The sequence below is a fragment of the Poromitra crassiceps genome (assembly GCF_964638095.1).
Source record: "Poromitra crassiceps genome assembly, contig: HAP1_SCAFFOLD_833, whole genome shotgun sequence".
Lineage (NCBI taxonomy): Eukaryota > Metazoa > Chordata > Actinopteri > Beryciformes > Melamphaidae > Poromitra > Poromitra crassiceps.
The window spans coordinates 47,678-63,000 of record NW_028151576.1 but is presented as its reverse complement, the minus strand read 5'-3'; the positions used below and the strand labels follow the sequence as shown (position 1 = coordinate 63,000).

Below are 15,323 nucleotides of genomic sequence, written 5' to 3'. Positions count from 1 at the left end.
ACACACACACACACACACACACACACACACACACAAGTCAAGTCTATTTTAAGCCCTACTTCACAACAAGCATGTCTCGGAGGGCTTTACAGAGAATATGACTAGCTAGGTCTAGCTAAGCACTATTAATAAACAATCTTATGTTAGAGAGAGAAGGGAGAGAACAGGACAAATAGGGTATACTGGGGCTGGGCGATACAATTGAAATCAATATCACGATAATCATAAGGATCTTTCTCGATATCAATATACTGTATATCACAATATGGTTCATGTAAGCACGTTAAATAATCAACTTATTATCATATATTATTATTGCCTAGCAATTATCACACACACACACACACATTTCAATTCATTTTCAATGACAGCTGTCCATTGTTGTCAGGCAGCGCTGATGACGCGCCCGTCTCCGGCAGATTTCCATCCGTTTTGATGGACACAAAGTTCAGAAACAAATAGATACACACGCTGGTGGTTCACACTCATCCTGTATCACAAGTGTTACTGTTAACGTGTCTTTCGTTCGTTATGGTTCCTTAATGATCTCAAATTGGTTTGTGTACTCCAGCATTATTCATCTTGATGCAATATTGTGTCTTTGATGCATGTCCTCCAGATGAGTCCACGTGTTACGACGACGGCAAAATGTACCAGGTGGGAAATCAGTGGCAGAAGGAATACCTGGGAGCCATCTGTACCTGCACCTGCTATGGAGGACAACAGGTGTGTGTGTGTGTGTGTGTGTGTGTGTGTGTGTGTGTGCGCGCGCGCGTGTGCGTGCGCGAGTGTGTGTGTGTGTGTGTCAGATTGGACCAGTGTCTTACGTATCTTCCGAGGACATAGTAGAGAATGTGCTGACATTAGGAGTTAGGCAACAGGTTATCTGGTAAGTCAGAGCTTCCATAGACCTCTCTGAGACACTCTGACAACGCGACCTCTGGCATAGTTATGGCACAAGGGATACAGTGAGGTGACATTCATCATGAAACCGTACATTCCCTGAGCTGACCCCAGGTCAGCTCTTAATACATAATGTTGAATTTTCTTTCTCTCTGTGTGTGTGTGTGTGTGTGTGTGTGTGTGTCAGAGGTGTAGTGCTATCTAGAGAAGTGGGGGAACGCACCTATATGGGGAACACCTGCACACGCACAGGTCCCAACAAAGCGCCCCCCCCCCCGCACGCACACACGCTAACGTTCACGCAGCCTATTCATTAATTAATCGTTCGGGGGGCAATCGCTTATATCAACGAATTAAATGAGCAAACTCACGGATTCCTCAAGTGCTGCAAACCACTGTCACTGACACACGACTAACTTGTGTCCTCTATAAACACTGCAGAAGCCCGTGACATTTGCAGCTCTGAAACTAAAATATGTATATGGGCACAGCAGAGCAGACTCAGTTATCAACACAAACAGCTGAACAATCTCTCAACCAGCGATCACACAAGTTGCACAACTGGCATCTGGCGATGCAAATTGCAATGGGGTGATTAACGCTAACTTTTGATTCAACCGCGTTGAAAAGAAACACGCTTTTAACATTGTTTCTTCATGCTTGTAAACGTACCTTTTTAGCAGCTGGTCCGAAAAATTAAAGGATGTTTGGCTGCCTTTTTCATCTTTACTTGTTATAGTGAGGTACTGGTGGAAAAAAAAATATTTTGATGCTGAAAAAGCCAGTATGTTTCAGTATAGCTTTTATTAAACTGAGGTTTCCCCCGCGCTGTAGCTAGTTAAGGTGGAATGTTTCCTTTTCCTTCAAGCCACGAGTTGATGCTGTGTGAATAATTCAGCCCACCTTAAATATAGTTAAGGTGGAATGTTTCCTTCTCTCTTCAAGCCGCGAGTTGATGCTGTGTGAATAATTCAGCCCACCTTAAATATAGTTAAGGTGGAATGTTTCCTTCTCTCTTCAAGCTGCGAGTTGATGCTGTGTGAATAATTCAGGCCACCTTAAATATAGTTAAGGTGGAATGTTTCCTTCTCTCTTCAAGCCGTGAGTTGATGCTGTGTGAATCATTCAGCCCACCTTAAATATAGTTAAGGTGGAATGTTTCCTTCTCTCTTCAAGCTGCGAGTTGATGCTGTGTGAATAATTCAGGCCACCTTAAATATAGGACGAATGACAACGTTGTCAAGTTTCACTCGTTTTATTGGCTCGACATGCACACACACTGACACACACAAAACACCCCTTGGAGAAGTATGGGAACGCCGTTCCCACGCGTTACATTGGGACTACACCACTGTCCTCCTCGCTGTAGGCTCCTAAGCTCCTTCTTCTAAAGTGCTTTGGGCTACACTGTTGTATGAACTGTGCTATACATTTGATTTTAAGCCTTCTATAGGGATTGGTTAATCAGCAGACATTGTATATGTGTGCTTAGAGAGACTTGAAAAGACAAGGGTTCAAATCCCCATGTTGACAACACTCCCTTACTGAAGTGCCCTTGAGCAACACACTGAATCCCAGCCAGCTCCAGACTCTGACTCTCTGAGCTCTCTGTGGAGGGAGGGGAGAGTAATATTTTTATATTATATATAAAAATTATTATAGAGCTTATTTAACTACCAATATCAATGAAGTATCACATTATATTGGTTTTATGCTTAAAACAACAAGCCATTCAGTGGCCACCTGTGTTATAGTACATTATAATATTCCCACAATATAGGGACTTGTATTTTGTCCATGGTACTTAATAATGAGCTTATGGTAGCCTTATAGTATGGTATTTCTTATGTATATTTGCTTTACTCCATTATGCTCGATGATATTTTGAAGCTTTCAAGTTTCCTGTGATGTTAGCATAGTATTCTATTCATTTTGATTATATGAGTATAGTTCTTTATTCATAAGAGTAGCTTTGCTTTCCCTTGGAGTTGAGTGGACTTCAACCCTTCCAGATGTTTATTTATTTATTTTGTAGCTGTAGTTTAGACCCCGGCTTGTCTTTAAGCTCTCCTAAATAGCCCCAAGAAACTTGATCTTCTCAGGTCCTGATCCAACCAGTTCTAGGGACAAACATCTCCGCGCTGCAGCAGCTCTGGCCTGGACTGTTTGTCTGACAGTATTTGTTGGTGATGTTGGAGATGGTCATGCTTCTCAAACTGTTTCTCACAGATGACGAGTCCCTCTACATCCAGCAAGCGGTCATATTCATTGAAGATGCCATACAGGTAAAGGCATGACCAGACGCACACATGCAGTGTTGGGCAAGTTACTTTCAAAATGTAAGATACTACATATTACTAGTTACTTTCATTTGAAAGTAATATGTTATACTTTACAATATTACTGTCTGTGTAGACTTATTTATTACTCTACTTTTGCATTACTTTCACCAAAATAACAGCAGTAGCAGAATGACATCCCCGCCTCGGAAACATGCTGAAAAATAATTTCAACCATCTTGAAGTCGGTGTAAACTGTACAAAATTCTAAATGTTATTGTTTTCCTTTGTTATTGTCATCTAAGTGGTTATTTGCATAAAAACCACACAATTTGATGAGGAAATTATTATATCTTTATTTAAATATGTGCTTTGATATATATATATAAAAAAAAAAGTAACTCAATTTGTAACTTGTGTTACTTGACAAAGTAACTGGTATAAATTACTGCAATCCTATTGGTAATAAGTTATATTACTGAGTTACTGCTAAAAGTAATATATTACATGTAATATGTTACTTTTGTAATGAGTTACCCCCAACACTGCACACATGACATAATATAATGTTTTGACTGGGGTTAGGCACGTCAATGGGTCAAATATATACGGTGCCGATCATAACAATCATAATCATAATATCTAAACAGACTTGTACTCTGTGCTGTTTTTTGTTGAACTTGTACAGTATCGGTCGATCAACCACCGGGTCGATGCCAGATCGCTGCGTCTGTATCGGTGGTACTACTCAAAGATATTCCAGTGGTAAGTTGCAGTCATTCTACTCATTTCTCTCTGTTAGCCTCTAGCTTCTCTGTGCCGTGGTTCACAATTTCTAACAACTGCTCAGGCGGCCAGGGGGCAGGGGTGGTGTTGTTTATTAAATTGTACTGGGTTTAAAAGTGAAATAAGTCTGATTTTTCCTGCCCCATATCACAAAATGACCATAATATATGTTTTACTACACCAGCTGCTGAGTACAGTAAACTCCCCACCCATTGGAATTCCAAGACTGCAACACGTTCACGCCCCTTCCCTGGGGGTTGTCGAAATGCATTCTGGGAAATGTAGGATATCACTAACTGAAGTAGTTATGAGCAGTGTTGGGCAAGTTACTTTCAAAATGTAATATACTACATATTACTAGTTACTTTCATTTGAAAGTAATAAGTTACTTTACAATATTACTTTCTGTGTAGAGTAACTCATTACTTATTACACTACTTTTGCATTACTTTCACCAAAATAACAGCAGCAGCAGAATGACATCGCCGCCCCGGAACCATCCTGAAAAATAATTTCAACCACCTTGAAATCAATGTAAACAGTCCAAAATTCTAAATGTTATTATTTTCCTTTCTTATTGTCATCTATAGTGGTTATTTGCATAAAAACACACAGTTTGATTAGGAAATGATTGTGTCTTTTTTAAATATGTGCTTTGATTTAATCAAATGTAACTCAATTTGTAACTTGAGTTACTTGACAAAGTAACTGGTATAATATTACTGAAATCCTATAAGTAATAAGTTATATTACTGAGTTACTGCTAAAAGTAATATATTACATGTAATATGTTACTTTTGTAATGAGTTACACCCAACACTGGTTATGAGGCAGGTTGAGGGTAAGTGGTCACAGTTACTGCTAGAATGCACATGAACATCAAAGTATAATACAGTAGATATAACATTACAGACTGTTAATGCAGTATAACAGTGTACGAAGATTTGTCTTTTAAATCCCCTGTAATCTTTACCATAATCCTTTTTGAAGTCACTTATGCTTGAGTTCTATCTGAATAACGCTGTGTGTGTGTGTGTGTGTGTGTGTGTGTGTGTGTGTGTGTGTGCGTGCGTGCGTGCGTGCGCGCGCGTGCGTGCGTGCGTGCACATTGAAAGTACCGCAGCTGTGTCTTTAGTATATACTGTAAATCACAAATGATTTATGATAGTTATTTGCTGATTGTAGGATATTTAATCATGTCCTTAATGGAACACATCCTGCAGTTGAGAACGAATCTCGCATTCCTCATGCCTCAATTTACAATACTACTCCCAATTACTAACATAATTGACCATTCATGAAGTTGTGAAGTCTTAAAAAGAAGGAGAAGGTTAAACTAACTTTGAAGAATGATATCAACCCCATTAAAACTTTTTCATTTGCATTAAAGACCGTATTTACACATAACCAGCAGTTAATGTGTGCAAGTCAAATCTAAACCTGCTCTTTGACTAGTTTCCGCATCAAGTTGAGTGTCACTCAGAAAGAATACGGTATGTTCCGATGTCCATCCCATCGCTGTCTCCCCGCCCACTGTCCCCAGGGGCCTGGGTCTGACCATAGCGGTGGTGTTGGCGCTGGCGTTTGTGGAGCGGCCGTCGTCCATGTCGTTGTCCTCGGACCTGCGGCTGGTGGCGCCGCGCTGGCAGCCTCCCTGTGGCCTCACGGAGAGCATCGAGATAGTCTGCCTCCTCATCTTCTCCCTCGACCTCGCTGTCAAGGTTAGTCTGCCTCCTCATCTTCTCCCTCGACCTCGCTGCCAAGGTGGGCCTCCAGATCCAATTCCCTTTCACCTGCCAGACCTTTGCTTCAGTCAGTCTAAATTTGCTCTTGTGGAGAGCAAGGATCGATTGGCAGAACTTTATAGAGAGGCAAAGTGACCGCCTACTTCCTGCTTCAGCACTGTACCAGAGATTTTCATCCGCCATTTATTTCCCCATAGACATTTTGAAAAAATGCTTATAAAAATAGTTTTACTTCGTCAAGCCAAATGGTTCAGCTATATTTAGAGTTGGGAGAGACCATAGAACGTTTCACTCTGACCAAAACTTAAAAAAACTACATCGAAATAATATTTTCTTTAAATCGGCAATTCTTTTACGTTTTGGTCCGAGTGAAATGTTATGTGGTCTCTCCTGTTTCTAAATAGATCTGAACCGTTTGGTTTGAACAAGTAAAACATTTTTTATAAGCATTTTACGAAATGTCTATGGGAAAATAAATGGCGGAGGAAAATCCCTGGTACAGTGCTGAAGCAGGAAGTAGGCGGTCACTTTGCCTCTCTATGTGAACGCTATTTTTTTTTAAACACACATTCAGGACAAGTGTTCCGTCTGAGCTGATAGTTTGGTGACTTACATTTAATAATGTATCACTTTGACCAACACTTTCAGTCAACGCTCAATAGCAGTTTTCTAAATGTTGGTATCAAATGATATTATGCCACGGTCACATGATTTCAGAAGACATATAAAACCAGCATGACATCTTCTTGTTGCTTCAACTTGGAAGCGTTCCACCTGTTTAGCTGGGTGTCTGGTTAACTGGTTTAACTGGTTACGTTAGCGATCGTACGGTCAACTGTTGTTAAAAAATTTACTTTTGAATGAACCATGAACAAACTATAGTAGATATTGCCCCCTCCTCTTAAGTAGAGTTGATTGTAGATTTGAATATACTTAGATTTGTATTACCTCGAAGTTCAAACTGATAACTTTGATGGATTGCCTGCCATGTTTCCTGCCTGTCTTGATGGAAGTGAAAGTTTCCGGAGCCTACAAACACTTTCTGTGTATTCCTATTTACAGTACTAAAACAGTGGTATTTACAGTGCTAAAACAGTGGTATTTACAGTACTAAAACAGTGGTATTTACAGTACTAAAACAGTGCAAGCAGGACATTGCTGGGCTTAATGCATTATCAGTTGCTGTTCACCTCTGCCTAAGAAATAGTGGCCCCTTCCTCGCCAACTCTGAGCAAAGTACACTGATACTTCATCCATGCCCGACCACTGGCCACCATTATCAAACTGTACTGGGCAGCACTCAAGGGTGAAGGTATAGCTTCCTCCTCAGACCAACCTATCAGATGAATTAAGACTATGCAACTTGGCACAGGTCATTATTGTGTAGTCCTAATTGTTTCTCTATTTTGAACTAGAACCTCACCGCATCTGTGTTTGTCCTCAGAGCTATCTGATTGGCTGGGAGGAGTTCAGGAAGAACAAGTGGCTGATCGGCTACACTGTCGTCATCTCGGCCTCCGTCATGGACTGGGTGTTATCCGTCAGCATGGTGTGTGACGAGGTGAGGCTGTGTGTGATGCGGGACACCGTGAACATAAAGCATGAGAGAGGATGAAATACATCAAATAAGTTAAGAGCAATTATAAAATATGGAGTCCATTCCTAAAGTTGATCCTAAAATGTATGAAACTGTGACCTCTCAATTGTACCGATCAGAAAGTGAGAGTGCGGAGACTCATCCGGCCATTCTTCCTCCTGCAAAACTCCTCCCTGATGAAGAAGACGCTGAAGTGCATCAAGAGGACACTGCCTGAGATCGCCAGGTATCTGACACGCACACACACGCACGCACGCACACACACACACACACACACACACACACGCACACACACGCACGCACGCACGCACGCACACACGCACACACACACGCACACACACACACACACACACACACACGCACACACACACGCACGCACACACACACACGCACGCACACACACACACACACACACACACACACACACATGCTTTTACTGTCTCATATCACAAAATAACCTGCTGCTGCTCAGATGTCTGGCTTCCAAAACTCATTTTCTAGAGTCTGTACTTTTGAAAAGATTAAAAAAAAAAAGTTCATATTAATTCAAATGGAGTTGATAATACTAGGTTGATAACATTTTCAGTGCAGTTTTTTAATGCAAAATCTGGAGCATTTCCTCCTTCAGTTCACGGCACCAAGACGCCTGAAAATGCATCTCTGTGTAATGTGTTAGGAGTGACAACATACAACGACACCAACGCCTAAAGCTGGGCTCAGACTACAGGATTCTGACAATCTTAGCCGATTTTGAAATCTGGCTGTGACACGCACTACAGGAGAATCTTCCCAGATTATCTTCCCTAGAATCTCAAACATGCACACACTACAAGATTTGTAAATGTGGCGCACCACGCACTACAGGATATTATTAAGATTATCGGCAGGATAATCACCTTGATGCCCGGCCATACGAACCTGTTTCGTTTTTGGGGTTCCAGCAGTGACCAAAGCGCTCCGCCCTCACCTCTCTCTCTCGTTTCCTCATTTTCATGCCCGTCTCGCCAAACAAATGAATCTCACGGTAGTTAGCATGCGTGTAAACAACGCGACTCTATTGTCTGTACAAGTGAGAACACAAACACATGGCCTACCAACATATATTTCCCTGCTGCATGTCATGAGATCGGCAAAAGTTTGGATAGACTGGATTGCTTCCCGCAGCAGCAATGCCTTTTCCCCCCACACTGCCTGGCTGATAGACAGGTAGATTACAGCCTCTGACTGGCAGGGGCTCAAAACTACGATATAACAACTTTTTATTCATTGGTCATTCATTGTGATATAAATGAGTGACATTTTCCCCCAAATACTCGTGGTTCTGTGCTGTTGGTATTTGGTAGCCTATAATGCCTGCAGTGCAGCGCATCAAATGAGCCGCGTCAATTAACGACGGGAGTCTCGCGCAGCAGCAGAATGATGTATTCGCGCAGATTTTCAGTCCTAAATATCAAACATGTTTGATATGATCGGGACGGCCCCGATGAGGCTTTGAGCAGATCGGGAGGCTTAAGATTGGATCTGCAAACAGCTCACACTACAAGATAATCGGTGCCGAACGTCGGGCCCGACCAAGCTTGGCAAGCTGCCAGGCCAGATTTCTCCTCCGATTCTCGGGAGGGGTGAATCGGGCATAAATCGGCCCGAAAATCCTGTAGTGTGAGCCAGCCTTAAGGCAGGCTTTACTGGTATCAGGAAACAGCTGACAGCCAGCATTTCCCCATACCTGGAAAGCCTTGCATAACAATGAAGTCTGGACAGATGCTCATACAGTATGTGTTCTTAATTTGTGTGAACACCAACGAAGAAGAGCAACACAGCACAGACTAGTCCATTATGCGCACAGACTAGTCCATTATGCGCACAGACTAGTCCATTATGCCTACATGTAGCTAAAGTTACAGGTTTGTTTTGAATCCCTCCCCTCCACTGGCAAAATCTCTAACCTGGCAGAATGACAGGTCACTAAAACTCTGTCCAATGATCGAGTTACTTCTGAGTCATGTGACTTTTGTTTTGCAGACCTGATTGGCTTATAATTTGACAGAACAGTGTGTGAACCTAAAGGAACTAAATACAAAAAATGCAGACCGCCGAACTTCTTACTACAGTCGGTTTAAATCACATTTTACCACTCGTCAAGTGAAAAACCAAGCATCTACTTGAGTTGAGAGCATTCTCACTTCCCCATAGCCTGACCCAACGAGACACATAATGATATACTATGGCTTCAATGCATAGCCTGACCCAACAAGACACATAATGATGTACTCTGGCTTCACTGCATAGCCTGACCCAACAAGACACATAATGATGTACTCTGGCTTCACTGCATAGCCTGACCCAACAAGACACATAATGAGATACTCTGGCTTCACTGCATAGCCTGACCTGTTGTTCGTTCTACCCTGAATCAACCTCAACCTTTTCTGTGTGTGCATGCGTGTACGTGTTTGTGCGTGCGTGTGTGTGTGTGTGTTTGTGCGTGCATGCGTGTGTGTTTGTGCGTGTGTGTTTGTGCGTGCGTGTGTGTTTGTGCGTGCTTGTGTGTGTGTGTGTGTGTGTGTGTGTGTGTGCGTGCATGCGTGTGTGTGCATGCGTGTGTGTGTGTATCTGCAGCGTGATCTTGCTGCTGGCGGTGCACCTCTGCCTCTTCACCATGATCGGCATGCTGCTGTTTGTTAAGACGGAGGTGAGCTCACCTGACCTGACCACGCCCACACCACCACGCTAGTCAAATGTATAGTATATGATGTATGATCTATGTAACTTAGGTTGTGTGTCGATATATCATGTAGCATTGTGACTGTGATGACGCTTATGTGAAGCCCTTTGAGAAATGCTTGTGATAAGGGGGCCATAAACTAATTCAATAATTCCTTTTCAACGTCTCAAATGATTATCTCCATCTCCGTCCGTCTTCTTCTCGTCCTCTCTGTGGCCTCCAGGATCCGAAGAAGAACGGGGAGTGGGAGCTGTACTTCAAAGACCTGCCTCGCTCCCTCACCTCTCTGCTGGTGCTGCTCACCACGGCCAACAACCCAGACGGTACCGCTGCTCCAGCGCTCAGATGATCCAAACACCTAGTGCTTAAATTGGAACTGTTTGATATTCTGTGCTGCTTCAGAACTGAACCACGGTCTTAAAGCCGTCTGTTTTGTCCTGTTACAGTGATGATCCCTGCCTACTCCTTAAACAGGGCCTACTCCATCTTCTTCATCACCTTCAGTGTGATTGGTAAGCATTGATCATTATTGTGTACATCGTCACCGTCATCATCACAAGGAAGACGACCGCATTGGTCGATTTTCAATCAGAATCAGAATCCGCTTTATTGGCCAAGTATGTAGACATACAAGGAATTTGACTCCGGGATTCACCTTATGTTCAGACCTTACAGTGGGCCAAATTCTTCCGGGTCCTGTTAACACTTCCGGCGGTCACGGCGCAAAATAAGAGAGTTGTTTTTGGAGCGGACAGTGCAGGGGGTAAAATAAAGAACGTAGCCTACTACTTTGAGCTCGGTACACAGCAAGCAAGCGAGTATCCACTGTTAGCCAGGTCAGATAACGTTATCGTCGACAATGACGAGCACTTTCTTGTAAAACATACCTGGACTCCAACAAAGAAAGCTTCAGATAGTTTTCTCTCCTCCGAGCGCTCGAGCCACTTACGTCCATAAGACCCGCAGACGTTAACGTAATTCCCTGGAATGCGAGACTTAATGAGCCAGTTACATGGCGTTGCATTCTTAGACATTGCCGTTTGCTTTTATTTGGTATGTTACATACAATTGGCTAAATTATTAGTTAATTCAGAGTTACTGCTGATATTGGAGCAGCCAGCCATTTTATTTTATTTTATTTTTAGCCGGAAGTTTTGACGCGGCCACACAACCGGGTCAAATGGGTGTGGCTACATAAGGTGAATACGTTGCTCTCAATGTACTTACAAGGGGAAAAGAAAATATATGCATACAAGCTAAAACCACAAACAAGGACAGCGATCAAAGGTACATAAAGCAAGTTAACTGCTATTTACATTATATACAGTAAGTGTGATGTAGAGTGACCGTTATAAACATGTGTATAGGAGAAAATAATAATAATACTAATTGTATATCTATGTACAGACAAAGTATATGTAAACCACACTAGATTGTAAACAAGGCTATAAGTCAGATATTGCACAGTTCAAGCTGGTTAAAACAATCAATGTTTACGAATGCAACCTCTAGTGGTGGGGTGAGTAAGTGCATGCGTGCAGTGCATACGCCAGAGTCGGGAGCTGTAACCAGGAAGTAGCGGCGACCGTAACAACAGTCTATTGAAATAGCTCGCTGACACATGAGGGTGAAGGGGTGGGATGGGTGGAGCGGTAACTTCCTTGTCTTTCAACTTCCTTGTCACAAGAGACCCTCCTGAAGTCTGTTTTGAACCTTAACCAGGTTGTTTTCGTTGCTTAAAAAAGTAACCGTTAACCGACGTGACATGCTTCAAATTAACCATGTCCCACGTGAGGCGTATGACCTGCACGCACCGTTTCTCTCATCGGTCGTTTTGGGAGTCATTGTAAACCGACTCATTCTGTTGTTTCAGTATGAGGACATGTTGAATACAATAGGGTTTACAGTGTTGTGTATAAAAGGGAATTTCTTCTGCTTCTTCTTCTCCAGGAACGTATTTCTTGATGAACTTACTGACGGCCATCATCTACAACCAGTTCAGGGGATATTTACTGGTGAGTCCCACATCTTCCATCCAGAGGAGATCATGCTGTTGAAGGAACATCACATCTTCAATCCCAGCTTTTTGTGATGCTTTAATTATCCAGGGAGAGTTGAGGCTTCTTCTTCTTCTTCTTCTTCTTCTTCTTCTTCTTCTTCTTCTTCTTCTTCTTCTTCTTCTTCTTCTTCTTCTTCTTCTTCTTCTTCTTCTTCTTCTTCTTCTTCTTCTTCTTCTTCTTCTTCTTCCTCCTCCTCCTCCTCCTCCCCCCCCCCCTGTAGGCTCCTAAGTGGAGCATAGGGCCGCAGCCACACAAAGCCAACAGGCTCCTATTGCATTTTCTGTAGCAAGTGGGTTCTTCTGGGGTGGGGTTGCTAGCCCCACGCTAGTTTACACAGTTACACACATTCCCACGAATGTCGCGACCTTACACCTCCTCCATGAATTAAAGGGACAGTTCACCCCCAAATCAAAAATACATATCTCTCCTCTTAACTGTAGTGCTATTTATCCATCGAGATCAATTGGGGTGAGTTTTGGAAATATCGGACTAAAGAAAATATTTCCCTGATGAAAGTGCTCACAAAAAGGTCTGTGGCTTATCTTGAGTAACCGGGGAATGATTTCTGGAGAGGCATTATTGTTACGTTTTTCAAAAGTAATTTTTGGGGGCGCTTTGAGCACCACAAGCCGAGTGCCACCCAGTTCCATTGTATTGGAGAGAAGGCAGACATCTCTATGGCCGATATCTCCAAAACTCGCCAACTCACACCAAAACCATCTATTCTAGATGGATAAATAGCACTACAGGTAAGATCTATTCTAGATGGATAAATAGCACTACAGGTAATATACAGGTAAGAGGGACAATATGTCTTTTTGATTTTGGACATAAAACAGCTGATCTAACCCGTCTGTCCCTGCGTGTTGATGCAGATGTCAGTCCAGACGTCCATCATCAGGAGGCGGCTGGGAATCAGAGCTGCTTTCCAGGTCCTCAGCTGCCAGGGGACAGGCCGTGCTGCTATGTAAGACACACGCACGCAGATTTGACTAATTAGAAGGCTATTTTATCACATTTTCACAAGTTCTTACATTAGCGGTATGTGGCATTGTCAGTTGCAACCAGGAGATTTTGGAAAGAGACTTTCTCACACTGGTCCAGAAACTGGAGAGTATGAATTTTAAACAGTTACTTCTGCTTAGTGCAGCTCTAATGAATGCTGTAGCGAAAGTAATTAACATAATGTCATTACAGTCTGATGGAATAAACAGTAACATAGAAATGGAGTTCAGTCAGGAGCACTCGTATAGTCACAAGATAAAACCATATATAGCAACAAATGGTAACACAATTTGGTGGCAAGCTGCTCCCTGTTACGCAGCTGACATGCTGAAGGTCAGAATATGAACCAAACACGAGTGGTGTAGGTGATTGTTACTACCAGCTGATATGAACCAAACGTGTGTGTGTGTGTGTGTGTGTGTGTGTGTGTGTGTGTGTGTGTGTGTGTCTGATCAGAGAGCGTGTGCGTGTGGATGCGGTGCTGGAGGTGATGTCCAGGGTCCACATGAAGAGCTACTACAGAGCGGCCATCATCAAGGTTACAGCTATATCACACTGTCCAGCAGGGGGAGTGGGCAGGGCTGCATACACACTGCGACTTATACCACTTTCCAGTGTTGGGGGTAACTCATTACAAAAGTAACATATTACATGTAATATATTACTTTTAGCAGTAACTCAGTAACTTATTACTTATAGGATTTCGGTAATATTATACCAGTTACTTTGTCAAGTAACTCAAGTTACAAATTGAGTTACATTTTATTAAATTAAAGCACATATTTAAAAAAGAAACAATCATTTCCTAATCAAACTATGTGTTTTTATGCAAATAACCACTATAGATGACAATAACAAAGGAAAAGAATAACATTTAGAATTTTGGATTGTTTACACTGACTTCAAGGTGGTTGAAATTATTTTTCGGGGTGTTCAGGGGCGGCGATGTCATTCTGCTGCTGCTGTTGTTTTGATGAAAGTAATGCAAAAGTAGTGTAATAAGTAACGAGTTACTCTACACAGAAAGTAATATTGTAAAGTAACTTATTACTTTCAAATGCAAGTAACTAGTAATATGTAGTATATTACATTTTGAAAGTAACTTGCCCAACACTGCTACTTTCACACCAATGACCAGGGGTGCTTTTACCCACATTCAACCCTTCTTTTGTCAGTTCACACCAAGTCAGTCAACACGGGGTTAATCCAATCAATTCAATCCAATTACGGTAAGTCAGGCTGGAAACGGACAGCCCGCCATATTGTTTCGCTGTCACAACGCGTCCTAAATGCAGCGCTTCACTGTGCGGTGAAAGGTGTGTGTGTGTGTCTCAAGGCTCTTGCAACGGTTTGCAGCTAACGCTAACCTTGCTGCTAGCCTTTTGTCCCGCCCCGGTTCTTAGCAACCTGGGCGGTGGCGTTCACACTGAAATCAACCCTTGTCCTTTCAAACACAAAATCAACCTGGGAATAAGCCTTGTTGGACCTCGGTCTGAAAGGGGTATTTCACTGAATGAGGTGCAGGTCTGAGAGAGAAGAACACCCCTGCAGGTACAGGTGTGAGAGAGACTAATTGAATTGACTTTTAAAGACCTTTTTAGACTACGTGGAATTCACGACCAAATATAAAACCCACATAAGGAAACTAATGGGGGGGGGGCCTGCTTGAAATGAAAGCTGTGAAACTAATTTATAAATGTTCAGGATAAGAAAAAGCATAGCAGGAAATGGATTGTTATGGGACATGACATCAAATTATGTTTCGTAAAGAAGATAAGATACATACAGTACAGTATTGTACAGCACAGGCCACACAAGGAAACCTGTACTTACATGGTAATACGTTTTTAAGGCATTCATATGTTTTTTTTTTACTTTTCTTCTTAACACATTGAGTGCCACAGCGCTTCAGTAAAATTGTCTGGAGCCTGTGCCAGATTCACTTCCATTCAGTTGAAAACAGCTATAGAATTTTTTCTATTATGGCTATATTAACGGGGCTGGACTTTAATGAAACATTGAACACTCCTGCTTCTTCCAAAGAAGAAATTTTGTTTCTAGACAGTTCCATTATGAAATGACAGCCTCTCAAAAAAGTGCACTTTCAAGGGTTTTCTGTCGTTTTTTTTTACTTTCCAAGATATAGTCCCTTTTATGAATACCTTTTGCACTCTAATTTCGAGCACATTCACTGACTCTGGCTGGTGTTTTCTGATGTGGTGG

At 42.3% G+C, this 15,323-nt stretch overlaps 1 protein-coding gene across 1 annotated transcript in view; it reads left to right on the top strand.

The window, feature by feature from the left end:
• Positions 1-619: 619 nt before the first annotated feature.
• LOC310771574 (two pore channel protein 2-like) overlaps positions 620-15,323 on the top strand; it is a gene marked incomplete at both ends in the record, with an annotated part of 28,262 nt that continues 13,558 nt past the window's right edge. The window contains 12 exon segments of the mRNA XM_083664159.1: positions 620-697; positions 3,133-3,188; positions 3,871-3,947; positions 5,512-5,689; positions 7,158-7,274; positions 7,430-7,536; positions 9,930-10,002; positions 10,259-10,358; positions 10,482-10,547; positions 11,986-12,050; positions 12,971-13,062; positions 13,557-13,638. Coding sequence (XP_083520285.1) covers positions 620-697; positions 3,133-3,188; positions 3,871-3,947; positions 5,512-5,689; positions 7,158-7,274; positions 7,430-7,536; positions 9,930-10,002; positions 10,259-10,358; positions 10,482-10,547; positions 11,986-12,050; positions 12,971-13,062; positions 13,557-13,638 — 1,091 coding nt within the window.